The sequence below is a fragment of the Nomascus leucogenys genome, chromosome 8 (assembly GCF_006542625.1).
Source record: "Nomascus leucogenys isolate Asia chromosome 8, Asia_NLE_v1, whole genome shotgun sequence".
Classification (NCBI taxonomy): domain Eukaryota; kingdom Metazoa; phylum Chordata; class Mammalia; order Primates; family Hylobatidae; genus Nomascus; species Nomascus leucogenys.
Genome location: NC_044388.1, coordinates 78499594 through 78522867, shown reverse-complemented (window position 1 = coordinate 78522867; position 23274 = coordinate 78499594). Strand labels below are relative to the sequence as shown.

Sequence of the window (23274 nt, the reverse complement as noted above, 5' to 3'; positions counted from 1 at the left end):
GCCTCCTGAGTGGCTGTGACCAGAGGCACATGCCACTATGCTTAGCTAATTTTTAAACATTTTTCTAGAAACAAGGTCTCACTCTGTTGCCCAGGGTGGTCTCAAATTCGTGGCCTCAAGCAGTCTTCCCATCTCAGCTTCCCAAAGTACAGGGAATATAGGGGTGAAGCACTGTACTTGGCCTGTCCCAGCATTTTATTCAAAATGGCTTTAGAAGTTATCTAATTAAATCCTTTTCCTAATCAGCTTCTTTTTCCTCTATGTGAATTTTTCCAGGAGGAACAGCTTGTTACCTCCTAAAGCAGCCCATTCAATTTGTGGTCTTGGCTACAATGTATAAAAAGTTATTTTTATGTTGAGATAAAGCCTGTCTCTTTTGGTGGTTTTTCTGGGGCTTCTATACCCATTCCAGTGTTTGAAGTCACCTTGAGTCATCTTTTTTTTTTCTAATTCCTTCTACCATTGTGTTTTTTTTTTTTTTTGAGACGGAGTCTTGCTCAACACCAGGCTGGAATGCAGTGGTGTGATCTCGGCTCACTGCGACCTCTGCCTCCTGGGTTCAAATGATTCTCCTGCCTCAGCCACCTGAGTAGCTGGTACTACAGGCGTGTGCCACCATGTCCAGCTAATTTTTGTATTTTCAGTAGAGACAGGATTTCATCCTGTTGGCCAGGCTGGTCTCGAACTCCTGACCTCAAGTGATCCACCCACCTCGGCCTCCTAAAGTGCTGGGATTACAGGCATGAGCCACCGCTCCCAGCCTAACATTTTGTAAATGTTCTTTTTTTTTTTTTTTTTGAGACAGGTCTCGCTCTGTTGCCCAGGCTGGAGTGCAGTGGTGCAATCTCGGCTCACTGCAAGCTCCGCCTCCCAGGTTCACGCCATTCTCCTGCCTCAGCCTCTCCGAGTAGCTGGGACTACAGGCACCTGCCACCACGCCCGGCTAATTTTTTTGTATTTTTAGTAGAGACGGGGTTTCACCGTGGTCTCGATCTCCTGACCTCGTGATCCGCCCGCCTCGGCCTCCCAAAGTGCTGGGATTACAAGCGTGAGCCACTGCACCCGGCCGTAAATGTTATTAACTATCAAACATAAAAAATAATTTTTGGTTGGGTGTGGTGGCTCATCCCTGTAATTCCAGCACTTTGGGAAGCTGAGGCCAGAGGATTGCTTGAGGCCAGGAGTTCGAGACTAGCCTGGGCAATATGGCAAGTCTTGTCCCTACAAAAAATAAAAAAAATTTAGCCAGGTGTGTTTGTGCATGCCTGTAGTCCCAGCTACTTGGGAGGTGGTGGTGGGAGGATCCCTTGAGCCCAGGAGGTTGAGGCTACAGTGAGCTGTGATTGCACCACTGCACTCTAGCCTGGGCAACAGAGCAAGATCTTGTCTAAAAAAAGTTTATTTTTTGATGTTTTTATTGTTGGAATGAGATAGGGCTTAACATCAATTGTTACCTACTTTTTTAATTGTTAAAGATATAAGTTCTGATTAACACATAAATAAGTCAAAGGGAGCCAGGCACGGTGGCTCACACCTGTAATCCCAGAACTTTGGGAGGCCAAGGTGGGTGGATTGCATGAGCTCAGGAGTTTGAGACCAGCCTGGGCAACATGGTGAAAGCCCTTCTTTACAAAAAAATACAAAAAATGTAGCTGGACATGATGGTACACACCTGTAGTCCCAGCTACTTGCGGGGCTGACGTGGGAAGATCACTTGAGTCTGGGAGGTTGGGGTGCAGTGAGCTGAGATGGCGCTGCTGCACTCCAGACTGGATGACAGAACAAGACCCTGTCTCCAGAAAAAAAAAAAAAGTCAGAGAGTATGTAAGTAGTTTTGTTATAGCAATGTCATTAAATTATTTGAATTTCTTCCTAAATATATGCTAAAATCATACAGTGGCCAGTATAAGAAATTATTTTAAATTATCTGTCAGTGGACAATTCAGGCTTTCCTCCAGTTTTTTTGTTTCATTCAATTTTTTGTTTTCTATTTATTAATCTAAGAAAAAAAGCATTAAAACCATTTTTCTTGAGCATTTAAACATGGGTATCAATTAGATTAATTCCCTTAAGCAATTTAAATTTCAGTTATAACTTTAGTATGACTTACTTTAACACTTCAAATACTTAAATAGCAAACAAAATGTTATTACAAAATATGTTATCACACTGATGCTCAAAACTTACTCTAAAGCATAGTATGACATTGATTCATGATTTCTAAACTTGTTTTTATATTTTCTGTTGTTATTATGCTTATTTTAGTTATTTCCTAGGATTTTAATAATATTTTGATTATTTCCATGGTTTTATTTATTTATTTATTTATTTTTGAGATGGAGTCTTGCTCTGTTGCCCAGGCTGGAGTGCAGTGGCGTGATCTCGGCTCACTGCAAGCTCCGCCTCCCGGGTTCCCTCCATTCTCCTCCCTCAGCCTCCAGAGTAGCTGGCACTACAGGCTTCAGCCACCATGCCCGGCTAATTTTTTTGTATTTTTAGTAGAGACGGGGTTTCACCGTGTTAGCCAGGATGGTCACGATCTCCTGACCTCTTGGTCTGTCCGCCTTGGCCTCCCAAAGTGCTGGGATTACAGGCGTGAGCCACCGCGCCCGGCTGATTACTTCCATGGTTTTAGTCATCAGGCTTCCTCCCCATAAAGAAAAAAGATTATCATACCAAGATAGTCAAAGTTACAGTTGATTCTTTGTCAAGACGTGACATCTAGTTGCATAGTCCTGGATAATTGGGTCCTGAGCCACTGCTCATTAAGATGGAGTCCTTTTTTATTTTATTTGTTTTTCAAGATGGAGTCTTGCTTTGTCACCCAGGCTGGAGTGCAGGGGTGTGATCTCGGCTCACTGCAACCTCTGCCTCCTGGGTTCGAGCAGTTCTCCTGCCTCAGCCTCCCATGTAGCTGGGATTACAGGTGCCCACCACCATGCCTGGCTAATTTTTGTATTTTTAGTAGAGACGGGATTTCACCATTTTGGCCAGGCTTGTCTTGAACTCCTGACCTCGTGATCCGCCTGCCTCGGCCTCCCAAAGTGCTGGGATTAGAGGTGTGAGCCACTGCAGAGTGCCCCCCCCGCCTTTTTTTTTTTCTGATACAGAGTTTTGCTCTTGTTGTCCAGGCTGGAGTGCAATGGCAACCTCCGCTTCCTGGGTTCAAGCGATTCTCCTGCCTCAGCCTCCTGAGTAGCTGGGATTACAGGCATGTGCCACCACGCCCAGCTAATTTTGTATTTTTTTTTTAATTTTTTTGAGACAGAGTCTCGCTGTGTCGCCAGGCTGGAGTGCAGTGGTGCGATCTCGGCTCACTGCAACCTCCGCCTCCCAGGTTCAAGCGATTCTCCTTGCTTCAGCCTCTCAAGTAGCTGGGATTACAGGCACCCGCCATCATGCCTGGCTAATTTTTTTTTGTGTGTTTTTATTAGAGATGGGTTTTCACTATGTTGGCCAGGCTGATCTTGAACTCCTGACCTTGCAATCTGCCCGCCTCAGCCTCTCAAAGTGCTGCGATTACAGGCGTGAGCCACCACACCCAATCGGAGTCCTTTTTTTTTTTTTTTTTTTGAGATGGAGTTTTGCTCTTGTTTCCCAGGATGGAGTGGATGGAGTGCAATGGATCGATCTCGGCTCACCGCAACTTCCACCTCCAGGGTTCAAGCAATTCTCCTGCCTCAGCCTCCAGAGTAGCTGGGATTACAGACATGCGCCATCATGCCTGGCTAATTTTGTATTTTTAATTTTGTGTTTTTAGTAGAGACAGGGCTTCTCCATGTTGGCCAGGCTGGTCCTGAACTCCCGACCTCAGTTGATCTGCCCACCTTGGCCTCCCAAAGTGCTAGGATCATAGGCATGAGCCACCGCGCCTGGCCCAGAGTCCCTCTTTTTTTTTTTTTTGAGACAGAGTTTCACTCTTGTTGCCCAGGCTGGAGTGCAGTGGCATGATCTCGGCTCACCGCAACCTTCACCTCCCGGGTTCAAGCAATTCTGCCTCAGCCTCCTGAGTAGCTGGGATTACAGCCATGCGGCACCATGCCTGGCTAATTTTATATTTTTAGTAGAAATGGGGTTTCTCCATGTTGGTCAGGCTGGTCTCGAACTCCCAACCTCAGGTGGTTCGCCCACCTTAGCCTCCCAAAGTGCTGGGAGGATTATAGGCGTGATCCACTGCGCCCTGCCTCAGGGTACCTTTTTATAATGAAGTTTTACTTGTTACTTGATGATATCTCTAGGCTTCTGTCCTTTAAAGTTTTTAAAGCTTGGCTTATCTTCCTCTCCCCACCCAACTTTTTATTTTGAAAGTTTCAAGACCTCAGAAAAGATAGGAGACTGAGACAGTGAATACCCATATACCTTTCACCTAAGTTCACTGGTTTTTTGCTCAGCATACTTCTTAAACGGTGTTGCTGAGGCTGAAAGTGGTAGCTCAGGCATGATAACGAAGTAGTGTTTCTGTCATTTCCCTTGTTTGGAATGCTAACCTTCTAAGGAGTCTGAGATTGTTTTCTGGATGTTGTACTGTTGACCCACATTGAACCTGTCTTTCATAAAATCTTCAATGCCCTTTTTATGTACATGCAAATAAATTTTGCTATATTTTTCTGTAGTGTTGGACAATTTTTTGGGGACTTTTTGATAGCTTTTGCTACTTAGTATTTTTTTTTTTTTTGAGACAGAGTCTTGCTCTGTTGCCCAGGCGGGAGTGCAGTGGTGCAGTCTTGGCTCACTGCAAGCTCTGCCTCCCGGGTTCATGCCATTCTCCTGCCTCAGCCTCCCGAGTAGCTGGGACTACAGGCGCCCGCCACCAAGCCCAGCTAATTTTTTTGTATTTTTAGTAGAGACGGGGTTTCATCGTGTTAGCCAGGATGGTCTCGATCTCCTGACCTCATGATCCGCCCGCCTCGGCCTCCCACAGTGTGGGATTACAGGCGTGAGCCACTGTGCCCGGCCAGCTACTTAGTATTAAAGCTGTTAGTATTGGAGCTTGGAACACCACCTGAATAAGTTTATTGCTCATTCCATATGATGTTTTGTCACAGAGTGATTTGCCCCGGATCAAAACGGAGATTGAGGCCTTGAAGAACCTGAGACATCAGCATATATGTCAACTCTACCATGTGCTCGAGACAGCCAACAAAATATTCATGGTTCTTGAGGTTAGTAGTATGTTCCAGATATGTGAAACCATTTGATCACTTTATCAATAGTAAAAGAGAAAAGTACATTTCACCTGAAAGATTAGAAGAGATGTTAAGCGACTTACCTGTTTTGTTCCATTTGTATCAATTTAGATCAAATAGATGTATATAATAAATTGGAGATTCAATGTAAATGTCATTTTTCTAATACACCCCTAATGGGGTAGTATGGTTTAGTAGATAGAATATGTTAGAATTTTCTAGAGGGAAGGACTCATTCTAGTTTTTTTGTTTGTTTGTTTTTTTGTTTTTTTGTTTTTTTTTTTTGAGACGGAGTCTCAGTCTGTTGCTCAGGCTGGAGTGCAGTGATGCGATCTCTGCTCACTGCACCCTCCACCTCCCAAGTTCACGCCATTCTCCTGCCTCTGCCTCCTGAGTAGCTGGGACTACAGGCGCCCACCACCATGCCTGGCTAATTTTTTATATTTTTAGTAGAGACAGGGTTTCACCGTGTTAGCCAGGACGGTCTCAATCTCCTGACCTTGTGATCTGCCCGCCTCGGCCTCCCAGAGTGCTGGGATTACAGGCATGAGCCACCGTGCCCAGCCTCATTCTAGTTTTATATGGTATATTAATTTCCTAGGGCTGTTGGAACAAATTACTACAGACTTGGTGGCTCAAAGCAACAGAAACTCATTGTCTGACAGTTCTGGAGGTTTGAAGTCTGAAATCAAAACGTTGGCAAGGCTGGTTCCTTCTGGAGGTTCTGAGGGGGAATCTGTTTCCTGCCTCTTTGCTAGTTGTTGGTAGTTGCTGGCAGTCCTTAGCACTCCTTGGTTTATAGATGCACCACTTCCATCTTGGCCTCAGTCTTCAAATGGTGTTTTCCTCTCTGTGTAGCTGTGTCTCTGTCCAAATGTCTCTCTTCTTAAAAGGGCCCAAGGATTAGGCTTACCCTGATCCAGTGACAGTTCAACCCACAGCACTGGGTAGCTTCCAGTGTCTTTTATGTAAACCAAGCAATTTCAATTTTTAACTTGCCATTTTTGTCTTGAAAGATGTCTTTAGAACTTGTATTATTCAACTTGTTTAGTTTTCGTTAGTCTCAGCCAAATATGTAATTTGCACATGATTTTCACAGGACAGCACTGTTTTAAAAGCATATTTTAAAAATCATAATTTTGGCCAGGTCCTCTCATGCCTATAATCCCAGCATTTTGGGAGGCTGAGGCAGGAGGATCATTTGAAACCAGTGGTTTAAAACCAGCCTCAGTAACATAGCAAGACCCTGTCTCTACATACAAAAAAAAAAGAAAAAAAAAGCCGGGTGTGATGACGCGTGATGCGCATCTGTCATTCCAGCTCCTCAGGAGGCTGAGGCGGGAGAATTGCTTGAGTCCAGGAGTTTGAGGCTGCAGTGAGCCATGGTAATGGCACTGTACTCCAGCCTGGGTGACAGAACAAACCCCTGTCTCTAAAAAATAAAAACAAAAAAACTATAACGTTGAATGTTTTGGATCTAGAGCTATTTTCTCCTGTTACTACACTGTAGATATACCTACATGGCCCACATTTTAAAACCTCTTTGTTTTAAAACCTCTTTGGTAATTTTAAAACCTCTTTATATTTTTAGGTGATCCCTTTGTTCAAATAAAATTCTTAGGGCCAGGCGCAGGGGGTCACGCCTGTAACTGCACCATTTCAGGAGGCCAAGGCTGGTGGATTATTTGAGGCCAGGAGTTCGAGACTAGCCTGGGCAACATGGGAAAACCCCATTTCTACAAAAAATACAAAAACTTAGCCAGTTGTCATGGTGCATGCCTGTAGTCCCAGCTACCTGGGAGGCTGAGGTAGGAGGATCACTTGAGCCTGGGAGGCAGAGCTTGCAGTGAGCTGAGATCGTGCCACTGCACTCCAGCCTGGGTGACAGAGCGAGACTCTGTCTCAAAAAAGAAAAAGAATTGTTAAAATCTCCCAAGCATCCATGAACCTAAGAGAAAATTTAAAAGGTACAAGAGAGTGGCTGGGTGCAGTGTCTTGTGCCTGTAATCTCAGCACTTTGGGAGGCCAAGGTGGGAAGATCACTTGAGCTAAGGAGTTTGGGACTAGCTTGAGCAACATAGTGAGATCTTGTTTTTACTTAAAAAAAAAAAAAAAAAAAAGAAAAAAGGCTGGGTATGGCGGTGCACACCTGTGGTCCCAGCTACTTGGGAGGCTCAGGTGAGGAGCCTGGGAGATACAGGCTACAGTGAGCTATGATTGCACCACTGCACTCCAGCCTTGGCAACACAGGGAGACCCTGTCTCAAAAACAAAGGTACAGGGAGTATATATTAAAAAACAAAATCCTCTCTTCCCCTACATCCCAGTCATCCAATATTCTTTAATTTTTAAATTTTATTATATTATTAATAGAAATGGGGGTCTTGGCCTGTTGCCCAAGCTGGTCTTGAACTCCTGGCCTTAAGTGATCTTCCCTCCTCGGCCTCCCAAAATGTTGGGATTACAGGCGTGAGCAACTATGCCCCACCCTAGTCATCACATTTTCTTTTCTTTTTTTTTTTTTTTTTTTTGAGATGGAGTCTCACACTGTTTTGAGTGCTGGAGTGCAATGGTGTAACCTTGGCTCACTACAACCTCTGCCTCCCAGGTTCAAGTGATTTTCCTGCCCCAGCCTCCTGAGTAGCTGGGATTATAGGCATGTGCCATCACCCCCGGTTAATTTTTGTATTTTTTAGTAGAGACGGAGTTTTACCATGTTGGCCAGGCTGGTCTCAAACTTCTGACCTCAGGCAATTTGCCCACTTCAGCCTCCCAAAGTGCTTGGGATTACAGGAGTGAGCCACCGTGCCCGGCCCTCAAATTTTCTTTGAGCCATTCATGTACTTTTCTTGTGTCTCTTGTAGATACCTACATATATATGTGTATTTTATGTGTGTGTGTGTGTAGCTTACACACACATGGTGTGACACAAATGGTCACAAATTATTACTTTGCACCTTGTTTTTTTCCCATGTAATAATTGATCTTAGAGACCATCTGAGCACATTCAGATATTTTAGACATTTTTATTTCTCTTTATTTTGTATTTCTTTATTTGAAAATATGAAGTAGGCTGTTTTCTTTTTGTAAAACTTACTGTATAACATTTAAAAATTTCCTATTGAGGTATAATTTACATATAATAAAATGTACACATTAGGTATGCAGTTTGACAAATGTATATACCCATGTACCTCCCACCCCAAAGTATAAAACATCTCTATCACCTCAGAAAGTTTTCTCCAGCCCTTTCGAAGTTTTCCCTGTAACCATAGTCACCCTGCCCTTACCAGCAACTACTCATCTGATTTCTATCACAGCAGATTAGTTTAATCTATTCTAGACAATGATGTAAATGACTCATACAGTATTCTTTTGCTTATTCTTTTGTTAGGCTTCTTTTGCTCAGCATAATGCTTTTGCAAGCCACTATATCAATCTATAGTTTGTTTTTTTTTTTTTTTTTTTGAGACGGAGTCTCGCTCTGTCGCCCAGGCTGGAGTGCAGTGGCGCGATCTCGGCTCACTGCAAGCTCCACCTCCCGGGTTCACGCCATTCTCCTGCCTCAGCCTCTCCGAGTAGCTGGGACTACAGGCGCCCGCCACCACGCCCGGCTAATTTTTTTGTATTTTTAGTAGAGACGGGGTTTCACCGTGGTCTCGATCTCCTGACCTCGTGATCCGCCTGCCTCGGCCTCCCAAAGTGCTGGGATTACAAGCGTGAGCCACTGCGCCCGGCCCCATATGGTCTTAATAACTTAGTATTGGACATTGTTTCATATCAGTTTGTAAAAAGCTTCCTCTTTTTTTTTTTTAATTACTGCCTAGAATTCCATTCCGTGTCATAGTTTATATAGTATCAGCATTTAGATCTGAATACTGGTATTCCCCACAAATTCGTATGTTGAAACTTAATCCCCAGTGTGACAATATTAAGAGGTGGGGCCCTTTAAGGAGGTGATTGGGTTATGAGGGCAGAGCCCTTATGAATGGGATTAGTGCCTTTATATAGGAGGCTTTAGGGAGACTGCTCCCTTCCACCGTATGAGAATACATAGCACATGCCAACTGTGAGCAACAGAACCTCACTAGACACTGAATCTTCTGGCACCTTGATGTTAGACTTCCCAGCCTCCAGAACTGTGAGCGATACATTTCTGTTGTTTATAAATTACCCAACGTAAGGTATTTTGTTATAGCAGCCCAAATGGACTAAGTTGTTTCTAGTCTTTTGCTTTTACAAGCACTGCTGCTGCAGTAAATGATCTTTAAAGTACACTTGTTGTTGTTGCTGTTGTTGTTTGTTTTTTGAGACGAAGTCTCACTCTGTCACCCAGGCTGGAGTGCAGTGGTGCAATCTTGGCTCACTGCAACCTCTGCCTCCCAGGTTCAAGCGATTCTCCTGCCTCAGTCTCCTGAGTAGCTGGGATTACAGGTGCCCGCCACCACGCCTGGCTAATTTTTTGTATTTTTAGTAGAGACGGGTTGGCCAGGCTGGTCTCGAACTCCTGATCCACCCACCTCGGCCTCCCAAAGTGCTGGGATTTACAGGCGTGAGCCACCACGCCCGGCCAAAGTACTGTTTTTTGATATGAGTGAGTACGTCTCTAAGAACAATAACTAAATGTGGAACTGTGAGGTCAAGTCTATATGCATTTGTAATTTTAATTGATACTGCTAAAATGGAAACCCAGCTCACAGAAAAGTGGAGCTGCCCTGGGAAAGGGATGGAAGCCTTGAGCTTTGTGCTCTGGTACCTGTTCTGCAGCCTCTGAGACACCTCTGTAGACCTGGGCTCCTTCTGGTACAGATTGAAAACCACTGGTCTTTGGGATAGAGAAACAATAATTACTGCTGGGTTTTTAAATTTCAGGTAATTACACTAAATGAGAGTACATTAAGATGAGAATGGGTTTTAATACTTTGCTATAAAAATATAAAACCCTGGGTGAGCTTTTTAAAATCACAGTGGTAGTTGGTTTTACTTCTACTTACTGGTAATAAAACCGTTCAAAGAGAGAGTTATTGTTCTCATTCCTGGAGTCATTATTGACTTGTTTGATCCTGAGAGTGTACTTTTGAATATACCTTACTCGGTTCCATTCCCTATAAAGTCAAATGAATAATATCTCTGAGTTAAGTGTACTTTTTTATTTTAAATTTCTGTGAAGTGATTTTTTAAGTTGTAACAATATCTGTGATTCCATTGCTATTGAAGTACTGCCCTGGAGGAGAGCTGTTTGACTATATAATTTCCCAGGATCGCCTGTCAGAAGAGGAGACCCGGGTTGTCTTCCGTCAGATAGTATCTGCTGTTGCTTATGTGCATAGCCAGGGCTATGCTCACAGGGACCTCAAGCCAGTAAGTGACTGCATCACAGTTAGATGCTCACCTTCAGCATCATTTACCTGTTATTTTTAGGTTTACAAATGATCTGTTTAGGAATCTATCTTAGGTTTGCTTTTTGTTGTTGTTGTTGCTCCAGTCATACCTACCAGATTTCTTTTTTCCTCTTACTTTTTTTTTTTTTTGGAGGTGGTGTCTCTGTCACCCAGGCTAGAGTGCAGTGGTGTGATCTCGGCTTACTGAGACCTCCGCTTCCCGGATTCAAGCAGTTCTCCTGCCTCAGCCTTCTGAGTAGCTGAGATTACAGGCACAGGCCACCATGCCCGGCTAATTTTTGTATTTTTAGTAGAGATGGGGTTTCACCATGTTGGTCAGTCTGGTCTTTTTTTTGGAGACAGAGTCTTACTCTGTCGCCCAGGCTGGAGTGCAGTGGTGCGATATCAGCTCACTGCAATCTCCACCTCCTGGGTTCACGCCATTCTCCTGCCTCAGCCTCCCGAGTAGCTGGGACTACAGGTGCCCGCCACAACACCCGGCTAATTTTTTGTATTTTTTAGTAGAGATGGGGTTTCACCGTGTTAGCCAGGATGGTCTCAATCTCCTGACCTTGTGATCTGCCCACCTTGGCCTCCCAAAGTGCTGGGATTACAGGCGTGAGCCACCGCACCCGGCCAGGCCAGTCTGATCTTGAACTCCTGACCTCAGGTGATCCACCTGCCTTGGCTTTCCAAAGTGCTGGGATTGCAGGCGTGACCCATTATACCCCGCCTTTTTTCCTCTTTCTTTTGACTTCTGGAAGGTGTTATTTTTATTTTTATTTTTCTGTTGTTCAGACAGGAGTGCAGTGGTGCAATTTTGGCTCACTGCAGCCTTGACCTCCAGGGCTCAAGTGATCCACACACCCCAGCCTCTTAAGTAGCTGGGAGTTCAGGTGTACACAACCCTGCCTGACTAATTTTTTAGTTATTTATAGAGACAGGGTTTCACCATGTTGCCCAGGCTGGTCTCGAACTCCTGACCTCAAGCTATCCTTTCACCCTGGCCTCCCAAAGTGCTGGGATTACAGGTGTGAGCCAGGGCGCCTGGCCAGAAACTATCTTTTTCCATCTGTTTATACTGAACTTATCGATTTGAACTCACTCTTTTGATTTAAATTTGCTTTTGGCACAAATTGTGTTTGCTTGTAGTTGACCCTCAGAACACCAGGGAGAAAATAGGAGAAAATGGTTTATGCTAGTGAGTCTTGTGGGGAAGTGATAGAGTAATCGCCCAGGCTGGAGTGCAGTGGTGTGATCTCTGCTCACTGCAAGTTCTGCCTCCCAGGTTCACGCTGTTCTCCTGCCCCAGCCTCCCGAGTAGCTGGGACTACAGGCGCCTGCCACCATGCCTGGCTAATTTTTTTTTGTATTTTTAGTAGAGGCGGGGTTTCAACCTGTTAGCCAGGATGGTCCTGATCTTCTGACCTCATGATCCGCCCGCCTAGGCTTCCCAAAGTGCTGGGATTACAGGCGTGAGCCACTGCTCCCGGCCCTTTTTTTTTTTTTTTTTTTTTTTTTTTTTGAGATGGAGTTTCGCTCTTGTTGCCCAGGCTGGAGTGCAATGGCACTATCTTGGCTCACCCCAACCCCCGCCTCCCGGGCTCAAGCAGTTCTTTTGCCTCAACCTCCCAAGTAGCTGGGATTACAGGCATGTGCCACCATGCTCGGCTAATTTTGTATTTTTAGTAGAGACGGGGTTTCTCCATGTTGGTCAGGCTGGTCTCGAACTCCTGACCTCAGGTGATATGCCTGCCTCAGCCTCCCAAAGTGCTGGGATTACAGGCATGAGCCATCGTGCCCAGCCCTTCTTTTCCCTTATATACTTCTTGTCATTTCATTAGTTTCTAGTCCTTTTCAGTTTGTTGTACCCAGACTTTTTAACAGAAACAACCTTAAATCATTTTTATTCATTTTAATTAATTTGTTTATTTTTAAAAAATGAGACCAGGTCTTGCTGTGTTGCCCAGGCTGATCTTGTACACCTGGGCTCAAATAATCCTCTCCGTCTGCCTTCAGAGTGCTGGGATTACAGGCATGAGCTGCCACACCCAGCCTTAAATCATTTTTAGAAATGGCTAGAGGTGGGATGTGATATAAGGAAGTCAGTATACAGTTATCAAAATATCTTTGTTTTCCCAGGAAAATTTGCTGTTTGATGAATATCATAAATTAAAGCTGATTGACTTTGGTCTCTGTGCAAAACCCAAGGTAAGTGCAGAAATAAGATGCATCTATGTTCTTTGTAAATGCATTTATTTCTTAGTGTGTGATTTTGTCCTGACTTCCACTTAGTCTTTATTGAGCTTGGTTGCATCCATTGAGAAGACTGTTAAATTTCATCCCTGGTATGGGTAGTTTTTGTAAGTTCTCTAGATGATCATAACATGCAATCAAGATTGAGAGTCACTGCCCTAGTTCTAGGATTGGTCCTGCTGAAGACTCCATGGGTATGCTGTGAGAATTTGCAGTGCAGAGGTGATTTGAGGCCATTACAGCAAGAATGCTGACTTGACCAGTGCTTGCAGTTTGAGTATATTGCCACTAGATGATGCCTTTGTTTGTTTAGATAAAAGTTGAGTATTTAGTGCAAATCTGTTATCCAAATGGTTCTATAACTAACAATTAGTTACATTTTGAGAAACAATCCACTTTCCTTTTAAAAGAAGGAAAAAGCCCATATGCACTTCTAAATTTATAACTGTTATATATTTCCTTAATTTGCATTCCATGGTTACATATTGGTGTTCTCCAGCATAACTTCTCTTTGAGGTGACTTTGAACTTTCTGGCTCTGCTATCTGCAGCAGATCTCCTGTGTGGCTGCCTGTTGGAGGCTTCCTCTGGAGTTCTCTAATCATGGTACTCACAATCTCTAAAATGAGCTGTCTACACTCATTAAGAATGTTGAAATTGCAGACTTGTCTCAGGCTTTTGTAATCCCATGACTGTTTCCTGCCCCGATCAGAATTAGCTAGGTGCAAAGGGAAGCAGATTTTGCCCCTTTGGCAGAATGTCTGATTCTTTCTGATTCTTCTCTCCTTCCCTTGGCTCTTCAGAAACTATCAGTGGAGCCTTTTTTCTGGGAGCCACATGCTAGAAGGCAGGTTTTTTTTTTTTTTCATTGACAGACATATAAAGAGAAAACATACTTTGAACAGATAAACTGGTTTAAGTTGTTCTCCATGGGAGGCAGTGGAGAAGGTTTGTGACAGACCCTGTGAGCCTTCATTTATGGCTGCCACGGATTACCCACATAGACACCATCTAAGGAAAGCGGGGTTGCCTGGGATAGGATTGCCTCGGCCTTCTTCCGAGGAGCGCACTCCTGGGCATGTTGTTTCAGGTGTAAATGACATCTCACAATTCACAAATCCTTTGCCAGCTGTAAGAACTCTACACAGCTGTTGGACTGTAGCTTTGTTTTCATTATGTCTTGGTATTTCTTTGGGAGGGCAGAGGAGGATGAGCAGATTACTCATTTTAGCAGATCTGGAAGCTAAGGGAGTGATTTGTCTTATAACTGCATCTAGAAAACAGACTTTCAAGGCACTGTTCTATGTAACATATTGCTTTTTTCCCTCTAAGAAAATAGAGCTCTTCTGTATTTGTAAAGATTTCATACTGGAGATAAGGTCCAGTAAATAAATTTCCCCCCCACCCGGGATACTTGGGGATGGAAAGACGTGGATGCTTGGATATACGCTAGGCTTATTTATGTATGTGGGCATTTAGGGAAGTATGAACCTGATTTGACTGAGCTAAGGGGAAAGGATTTGTTTATGCCAGGTTGTAGTGGTGTTAGGAATCCAGAGAAGCAGAGACCACACGTGCATGCACACATGTATACAGAGTATTGTGTTGGCTGCAGAAATCCTTCATTATGTGGGGTGGTTTTTCATCTAGCTTCTCTTTGCTTGTGCTCAAATAATTTTTATTGGCCAGGCGTGGTGGCTCATTGCCTGTAATTCCAGCACTTTGGGAGGCCGAGGCGGGTGGATCACCTGAAGTCTGGAGTTCAAGACTAGCCTGGCCAACATGGCAAAACCCTGTCTATATCAAAAATACAAAAATTAGTTGGGCATGGTGGCACACTGTGTGCCTGTAATCCCAGCTACTCTGGAGGCTGAGGCAGGAGAATCACTTGAACCCAGGAGGCAGAGGTTGCAGTGAGCCGAGATTGCGCCATTGCACTCCAGCCTGGGTGACAGAGTGAGACTCCGTCTCAAAAAGAAAAAAGAATGTTTATCAAGGTTTAATTCTCTTAAGGGTTGTAATTAATAAGTTTCAGTTTTATCTTATTGGCAGGGTAACAAGGATTACCATCTACAGACATGCTGTGGGAGTCTGGCTTATGCAGCACCTGAATTAATACAAGGCAAATCATATCTTGGATCAGAGGTAATTATTCATTGATTAATTCATTATATAATCAACAGACATTTATATTGGTCACCTGTAGTGAGTCAGGCACTAGTCATTGGGGATATAATGATGAAGTAAAAAATAATCTTGTAAATCCAAGAGTTCAGTCTGTTTGGAGAGTGAGACATGATTACTTATAAATGAAATTAATAACTTGCAATAAATATAGTAACATATAATATACTTATGAAGCAGGGATATTTCTGGTGTCCTTGTTGTGGCTGCTTTTGTATTAAATAATGCCATAGTTTGGACTGGTTAGTCTAGCTGGATAGAACAAAAGACCAAGGTTCCAGGCTCAGTTTCAGAGATGCTGGTTAGCACAGAGAAAACCTATGCTTCGTCCATCCAGAGCTGACTCTCCAAGGCCAGCAGCCCTGTGTAGGAGTCCAGGCTGAGAAGGAGTGGGCTTTGTCTGATTTATATTTGCTGTATCTCAAATTATTAAATTAGTCAGCTCCTCCCATTCTCTGGAGTACTAGTTTTGCTGATGTGAGTGTCATAAGATTAAAAAAACACTTCAGTTGTGAAAAGCTCAGAAAGTGCTCAGTTAAACAGGTTTCCTATTTCAGGACATGTCCAAATCTTTTTTTGTTTCGTTTTGTTTTTTTTTTTGAGACGGAGTCTCGCTCTGTCACCCAGGCTGGAGTACAGTGGCGCGATCTTGGCTCACTGCAACCTCCGCCTCCTGGGTTCAAGCGATTCTCCTTCTTCAGCCTCCCAAGTAGCTGGGATTACAGGCAACTGCCATCACGTTCGGCTAATTTTTGTATTTTTAGTAGAGACAGGTTTCACCATGTTGGCTAAGCTGGTCTCAAACTCCTGACCTCAAATGATTCACCCACCTCAGCCTCCCAATTATAGGCATGAGCCACTGCGCCCAGTCTCCAAATCTTTTTTTTTTTTTTTTTGGAGACAGAGTCTCACTCTGTTGCCCTGGCTGGAGTGCAGTGGCACAATCTGCTCACTACAAGCTCTGCCTCCTGGGTTCACGCCATTCTCCTGCCTCAGCCTCCCGAGTAGCTGGGACTACACGCGCCCACCACCATGCCCGGCTACTTTTTTTTGTATTTTTAGTAGAGACGGGGTTTCACCGTGTTAGCCAGGATGGTCTCGATCTGCTGACCTCGTGATCCGCCCACCTCGGCCTCCCAAAGTGCTGGGATTACAGGAGTGAGCCACCGTGCCCGGCCTGGCCTCCAAATCTTTAGTGTGCTCTTGTACAGTGTGATCCTTCAGGAAAGGAACATCACAGATAGCAGCTGGTCCTGATTTTATTTGCCTATGGGATCCACTTTTGATGGAGAGCATCTTTTGGAACTAGTATAAGGAACTTTGGGAATACCAGGTTACTGCATAACATGAGAAGATGGGAACTGTTTTTGGTGGCTTTTTATTTTGATATAATCTCTAACTTACTACAAGATAGTGCAAGAATAGAATGAGGAACTTTGGTATGTCTTTTACTCAAATTCGTTTATTTACATTTTTCCTTATTTGCTTTATCATTCTCTATGTTTATATATATGCATATTATTTTTTTTGAATCATTTGAGAGTTAACTAGAAACATCATATCCTTTTATTACTCAATACTTCTATATGTATTTTTCCTAAAAGCAAAGACCTTTTGTTTTATAACCACACTTTAGTATCAAAATTTAGCATTGATACAATTTAATTCATAATTCATATTCAAATGGTATTAATTGTACCAATAATGTCCTTTATAGTTTTATTTTCCCCCCAGTCTAGGATATGGTGCAGGATGCATTTAGTTATTGCATTTAGTTATTGTGTCTCTTTAGTCCCTTTTAGTCTGGAAGACTTCCTTAGGCTTTCTTTATTTTTTTTTTTGATCTCAGCATTTTTGAGGAAGCCAGTTATTTAGTAGAATGTACATCAATTTGAATTTATTTGATGTTTCCTTGTGATTAGATTCAGGTTATGTATTTTTGGCAGAAATACCACAGAAATGATGTTGTAGCCTTCTTAGTGCATTATAGGAAAGGGACCAAATGTTTTCTGAACGTTTATCATAGTCCTGGAATCATGCTGGATACTTTTTATTTTTAATCGTGGTAAAATACACATAACATAAAATTTACCATCCTAACTGTTTTAAAATGTATAGTTTAGTAGTATAATCACATTGTTGTGCAGCCGATCTCCAGAGTTCTTTTAATTTTGCAAAACTGAAACTTTATACCTGTTAAACAATTCTTCATTTCTGCCTACCCTATTCCCCTGGCAACTACCCTTCTGCTTTCTGTCTCTATGAATTTGACTAATCTAGGAACCTCATGTAAATGGAATCATACAATATTTGTCTTTTTTTGACTGGCTTATTTCACTTAACATAATGTCCTCAAGGTTCATTCATGTTGTAGCATGTGTCAGAATTTCCTTTCTTTATAAGGCTGAATAATATTTCATTGTATGTATATACCACATTTTGTTTATTCATTCATCCATTGGTAGATACTTAAATTGCTTCCACCTTTGGCTCCTGTGAATAATGTTGATAGGAATATGAGTGTACAAGTATCTCTTTCAGATCCTGCTTTCAATTCTTTTGGGTATGTATTCAGAAGCGGAGTTGCTGGATCATATTGTAATTCTATTTTTAATATTTTGTGGAATCTCCATACTGTTTTCCATAGTGAGTGCACCATCTTACATTTCCACCAACAGTGTACAGGAGTTTCACATGGGCTGGGCGCGGTGGCTCATGCCTGTAATCCCAGCACTTTGGGAGACTGAGGTGGGCGGATCATGAGGTTAGGAGTTTGAGACCAGACTGGCCAACATGGTGAATCCCTGTCTCTATTAAAAATATAAAAATTAGCCAGGCATGGTGATGCGCACCTGTAATCCCAGCTACTTGGGGGTTGAGGTAGGAGAATCGCTTGAACCTGGGAGGCAGAGGTTGCAGTGAGCCGAGATTGTACCATTGCACTCCAGCCTGGGTGACAGAGCAAGACTGTCTTAAAAAAAAAAAAAAAAAAAAAAAAAAAGAATTTCACATGCTGGATACCTTTAATAATTTTCAATTAAGCTCTACAGACTTTTTTTTTTTTGAGACGGAGTTTCGCTCTTGTTGACCAGGCTGGAGTGCAATGGCATGATCTTGGCTCACCGCAACCTCAGCCTCCTAGGTTCAAGCAATTCTCCTGCCTCAGCCTCCCGAGTAGCTGGGATTACAGGCATGTGCCACCATGCTTGGCTAATTTTGTATTTTTAGTAGAGACAGGATTTCTCCATGTTGGTCAGGCTGGTCTCGAACTCCCGACCCCAGGTGATCCGTCTGCCTTGGCCTCCCAAAGTGTTGGGATTACAGGCATGAGCCACCACGCCTGGCCACAGACATCCTTTTAAGTGAATACTGTTACCCTATCCCATAAGATAAAGAAGATGAAGAAACTGAGGCTCAGAAATTTGGTGCCTTTGTGGGGTCACACAGCTGGTGACTGAGTGAGATTTGAGTGGAGTGAGGTACTGTTTCCACTATTCCATTTAGTTTCCCAGAAGGAGTGATAATCGTATGCCTGATCTCACAAGATTCCTAGAGGTGATGAGAATCTGCTGATTTGAGTGTATCTGGGTTTTTCCTATGTAATTTTAAATTGTTTTCCTGTCCGTGTTAGTTCAACTTCCTATCCTTCTCAGAGTGTCTAAAGGATAGTGGACTGAGGAGTCATTTGAGATACTTACTAAATGATGCAGAGCTCAGGGTGGTAACTCCCTCAGAGATTTTGGTTTCGTTTTCTGAGATGAGACTTTAAGAATCTTCATTTAAAATACTAATAAAATAGTTGATTCTGATGTTCCGGTCCTGATCGTGCTTTAAGGACATGTTCCATTGTAAATATCTCTAATTTCTTCAGTAATTTTTCATGGGAAATGGTTTCAGTTCTCTCTTCCTCCCAATTATTTTATTATCTTTTTTTTTTTTTAAGACAGGGTCTCACTCTGTCTCCCAGGCTGGAGTGCAGTGGCATGACTATGGCTCACAGTAGCCTTTACCTCTTAGACTCAAGCAGTCCTCCCACCTCAGCCTCCCAAGTAGCTAGGACTACAGGTGTGCACTACCACACCTGGCTAATTTTTTAAATTTCTTTGTAGAGATAGGGTCTTGCTGTGTTTCTGGGGCTGTGAACTCCTGGGCCCAAGTGATCCTCCCGCCTTGGCCTCCCAAAGTGCTGGGAGCCAGTTATTTTTTCATGTCAACTGGTAGTTTATGGATTTACTTGTATTTGCTTTGGTTTATGATTTTAGTTAATTTATTCTCATATTCAATTCAAAACAGCGAAGTAAAGGTACTTTGAGTTAACTGAAAAATACTTTTTCTGCTTTCTTTTCTCTAATAAGTGTTGGTAACACTATGGAGATGTTATTATCATTTTATTCCTCTTTAAGTTTAACCCTAGACATAATCTTTCTGTTGACTTCTTGTGTGTTTTTTTGTTTTTTGAGACGGAGTTTCACTCTTGTTGCCCAGGCTGGAGTGCAATGGTGTGATCTTGGCTCACTGCAACCTCTGCCTCCCGAGTTCAAGTGATTCTCCTCCCGAATTGCTGGAATTACAGGCATGTACCACCCCGCCTGGCAAATTTTGTATTTGTATTTTTAGTAGAGACAGGGTTTCTTCATGTTGGTCAGGCTGGTCTCGAACTCCCAACCTCAGGTGATCCGCCCGCCTCGGCTTCCCAAAGTGTTAGGATTATGGGCCTGAGTCACCGCGCCCAGTCTTTTTTTTTTTTTTTTTTTTTTTTTTTGAGACGGAGTTTCGCTCTGGTTGCCCAGGCTGGAGTGTGGTGGTGCAATCTCGGCTCACTGCAACCTCTGCCTCCCGGGTTCAGGCGATTCTCATTCCTTAGCCTTCCAAGTAGCTGGGATTACAGGCACATGCCACCACGCCCTGCTAATTTTTGTATTTTTAGTAGAGACAGGGTTTGACTCAACCCTGGTGGGATTGAGTGGGAGGACTGCTTGAGTCCAACAGGACCAATGTTGGCCAGGCTGGTCTCGAACTCCTGATCTCAGGTTATCCACCCACCTCGGCCTCCCAAAGTGCTGGGATTACAGGCATGAGCCACCATGCCCAACCCTTTTTTTTTTTGAGACAGGGTCTCACTCTTGTCACTCAGGCTGGAGTGCAATGGTGTGATCTTGGCTCACTGCAACCTCTGCCTCCCGAGTTCAAGCGATTCTCCTGCCTCAGCCTCCCGAATTGCTGGAATTATAGGCATGTACCACCCCACCTGGCAAATTTTGTATTTTTAGTAGAGACGGGGTTTCTCCATGTTGGTCAGGCTGGTCTGGAACTCCCAACCTCAGGTGATCTACCCGCCTTGGCTTCCCAAAGTGTTAGGATTATGGGCGTGAGCCACAGCGCCCAGTGTTTTTTTTTTTTTTTTTTTTTTTGAGACGAAGTCTTGCTCTTGTCCCCCAGGCTGGAGTGCAGTGACCTCCTGAGTAGCTGGAATTACAGACGTGCACCACCACACCTGGCTAATTTTTTTTAATGTTTTTAGTAGAGACAGGGTTTCACCATGTTGGCCCTGCTGGTCTTGAACTCCCTACTTCAGGTGATCTGCCTACCTCGCTTCCCAAAGTGTGGATTACAGGCATGAGCCACTATGTAGTTCACTCTTTCCTGTGCAACCTCTTTGCTTTGAATTTTTTTTTGAGACAGAGTCATGCTCTGTTTCCCACGCTGGAGTGCCATGGTGTGATCTCAGCTCACTTCAACCTCTACCTCCCGGGTTCAAGCGATTCTTCTGCCTCAGCCTCCCATGTAGCTGGTATCACAGGTGTCTACTACCACACCCAGCCAAATTTTGTATTTTTAGTAGAGATGGGGTTTCACCATGTTGACCAGGCTGGTCTTGAACTCCTGACCTCAGGTGGGAGGAGGCCCATTTCGGCCTCCCAAAGTGCTGGGATTATAGGCGTGAGCCACTGCACCCAATCTGCTTTGAATTTAATACCATGAATGAGTGTCATGCCATCGTGTCTCAATTTATAGATTAAATATTTGACATCTCTGAGGCATAAATGGTCAATTTCTGACCTCCTGCAACTTGGAAGAGTAATCAGGTGTTTGCTTCAAAGCACATTATTCACTTGAGACATCATAGTAGAGTCCTAATAATTTGATATGATTTGGTAGACAGGACTAGGGGTTAGATTCGGCTTATCTAGTATAAGTACTACCCAGATATGTGATGCTGCTCAAGTTATTTTAACTGTTTTCTCTTTCCTTTCTTTGTTTTCTTCCTTCCTTTCCTTCTATCTCCTTTTTCTTTTTTTCCTCTTAAAACTTTCCTAAGCCTGGGAGGCAAATGTTGCAGTGAGCTGAGATTGTGCTACTGCACTCCAGCCTAGGCAACAGTGAGACCCTGTCTCCAAAAAAAAAAAAAAAATTTCCTAAGGCTCAAATGAGAGTAAGAGCTGTGACTTCTCCTCAGCTAATGGTGGCATCATTACTGACTAAGGCCAAATACTGCTTGAATAAATAGTTACTGCTTAGGACTCATGGGACACATGGATATCACATATAAAGGTTAAGCTCTTTTCTGGGATTTTGAGATTTGTAGGACTATTTGTGCTGGTAGGCTAATTTCTAGTCTCTCTCTCTCTCTCTCTGTATATATATGTATGTGTGTGTGTATATATATATATTTGAGATTTGTAGGACTATTTGTGCTGGTAGGCTAATTTCTAGTCTCTATATGTATATGTAACATACATATGTATATATGTATATATGTATGTATGTATATATGTAATATATGTATACATGTATGCATATATATTATGTATATATGTACATATATACATATATAATAAATAATATATATAAATAAAAAAATATATATATTTTTAGATGGAGTTTCACTGTGTTGCCCAGGCTGGAGTACAGTGGCGTGATCTTGGCTCACTGCAACCTCCGCCTCTTGGATTCAAGCGATTCTCCTGCCTCAGCCTCCCGAGTAGCTGGGACTGTGGGCATGCGCCACCATGCTGGCTAATTTTTGTAGTTTTAGGAGAGACGGGGTTTCACCATGTTGGCCAGGCTAATCTCGAACTCCTGACCTCAGGTGATCCGCCTGTCTTGGCCTCCCAAAGTGCTGGGATTACATGCATGAGCCACTAGGCCCGGCCACCTCTACATTTGAAAAGTCAATCATTGAACTTTATTAAAGTTCTCTACATAGAATTTTATAGTACAGCTTAGTCATACTTGCTAATTATCAATAAATTTTAAGACATCCTCATGCCTGTTTACATAATCTTCATATGTAACCTAAACCTTCAGTAGCACTGTAGAATTGTCTCATCTTATCATGTCCAATCCAGCCCAGCCTACTGGAAATTTTTTTCTGTTAAGCGTTAGAGTCCAGCTGGAGGAGAGTGCATTAAATTGGAAGTCAAGAGGCCTTCCTGGGTGGCCTCCAATTGACTGGGTGACTTTAGACAAGCCTCCTTAGCTTCAGGTTCTCTGACTATAGAATAAGCAGGTTGAAGTGGTTGATATCTGAGTTCTTTTTTAGCTTTGTGACAATTCTATGATTGTATCAAGAGTCCTACCATTCTGAAATATGTTTAAATTTTTGTTTCAGTAATTTTTCTTTTTCCTTCTTTCAGGCAGATGTTTGGAGCATGGGCATACTGTTATATGTTCTTATGTGTGGATTTCTACCATTTGATGATGATAATGTAATGGCTTTATACAAGAAGATTATGGTGAGTATTACAAGGCATAGAATTTCCATGTAGAACTTTTCTATACTGAATAGTATATGCTTTCATTCATAAATGTACAAAAACAGGCAAAAAAGTTATTCTCTGCTGTTAGAAGTCAAAATCATAGTTATTCTTTGGGAGTGGTTAAGGAGTGGGCTTCTGTTCTGTTTCTTAATCTGGGAGTTGGCTACATTTGTATACAGTAGTTCCCCCTTGTCAGCGGTTTTGCTTTCTGTGGTCTTAGTTGCCCATGGTCAACTGCGGTCTGAAAATTGGTGAGTTTATGTAATACAGTAAGATATTTTGAGAGAAAGAGGCACATTCAGGCCGGGTGCCTGTAATCCTAGCACTTTGGGAGGCTGAGGCTGGCAGATCACGAGGTCAGGAGATTGAGACCATCCTGGCTAACACGGTGAAACCCCGTCTCTACTAAAAATACAAAAAATTAGCCAGGCATGGTGGCGGGCGCCTGTAGTCCCAGCTACTCGGGAGGCTGAGGCAGGAGAATGGGGTGAACCCAGGAGGTGGAGCTT

At 43.1% G+C, this 23274-nt stretch overlaps 1 protein-coding gene across 10 annotated transcripts in view; it reads left to right on the top strand.

Annotated features, from left to right (window-relative positions):
- Nucleotides 1–23274, top strand: part of MELK (maternal embryonic leucine zipper kinase) — a 104371-nt gene that overhangs the window by 12879 nt on the left and 68218 nt on the right. For 3 of the 10 annotated variants that reach the window (XM_003263326.4, XM_003263325.4, XM_003263324.4), the window contains 5 exons: nt 5046–5162; nt 10403–10546; nt 12709–12777; nt 14874–14966; nt 22643–22741. In XM_003263326.4, coding sequence (XP_003263374.1) covers nt 5046–5162; nt 10403–10546; nt 12709–12777; nt 14874–14966; nt 22643–22741 — 522 coding nt within the window. Of the gene's footprint in view, nt 1–5045; nt 5163–10402; nt 10547–12708; nt 12778–14873; nt 14967–18072; nt 18098–20139; nt 20238–22642; nt 22742–23274 lie in introns of all 10 variants that reach the window. The other 7 variants (XM_003263330.4, XM_003263327.4, XM_003263329.4 and 4 more) reach the window with 5 other exon arrangements.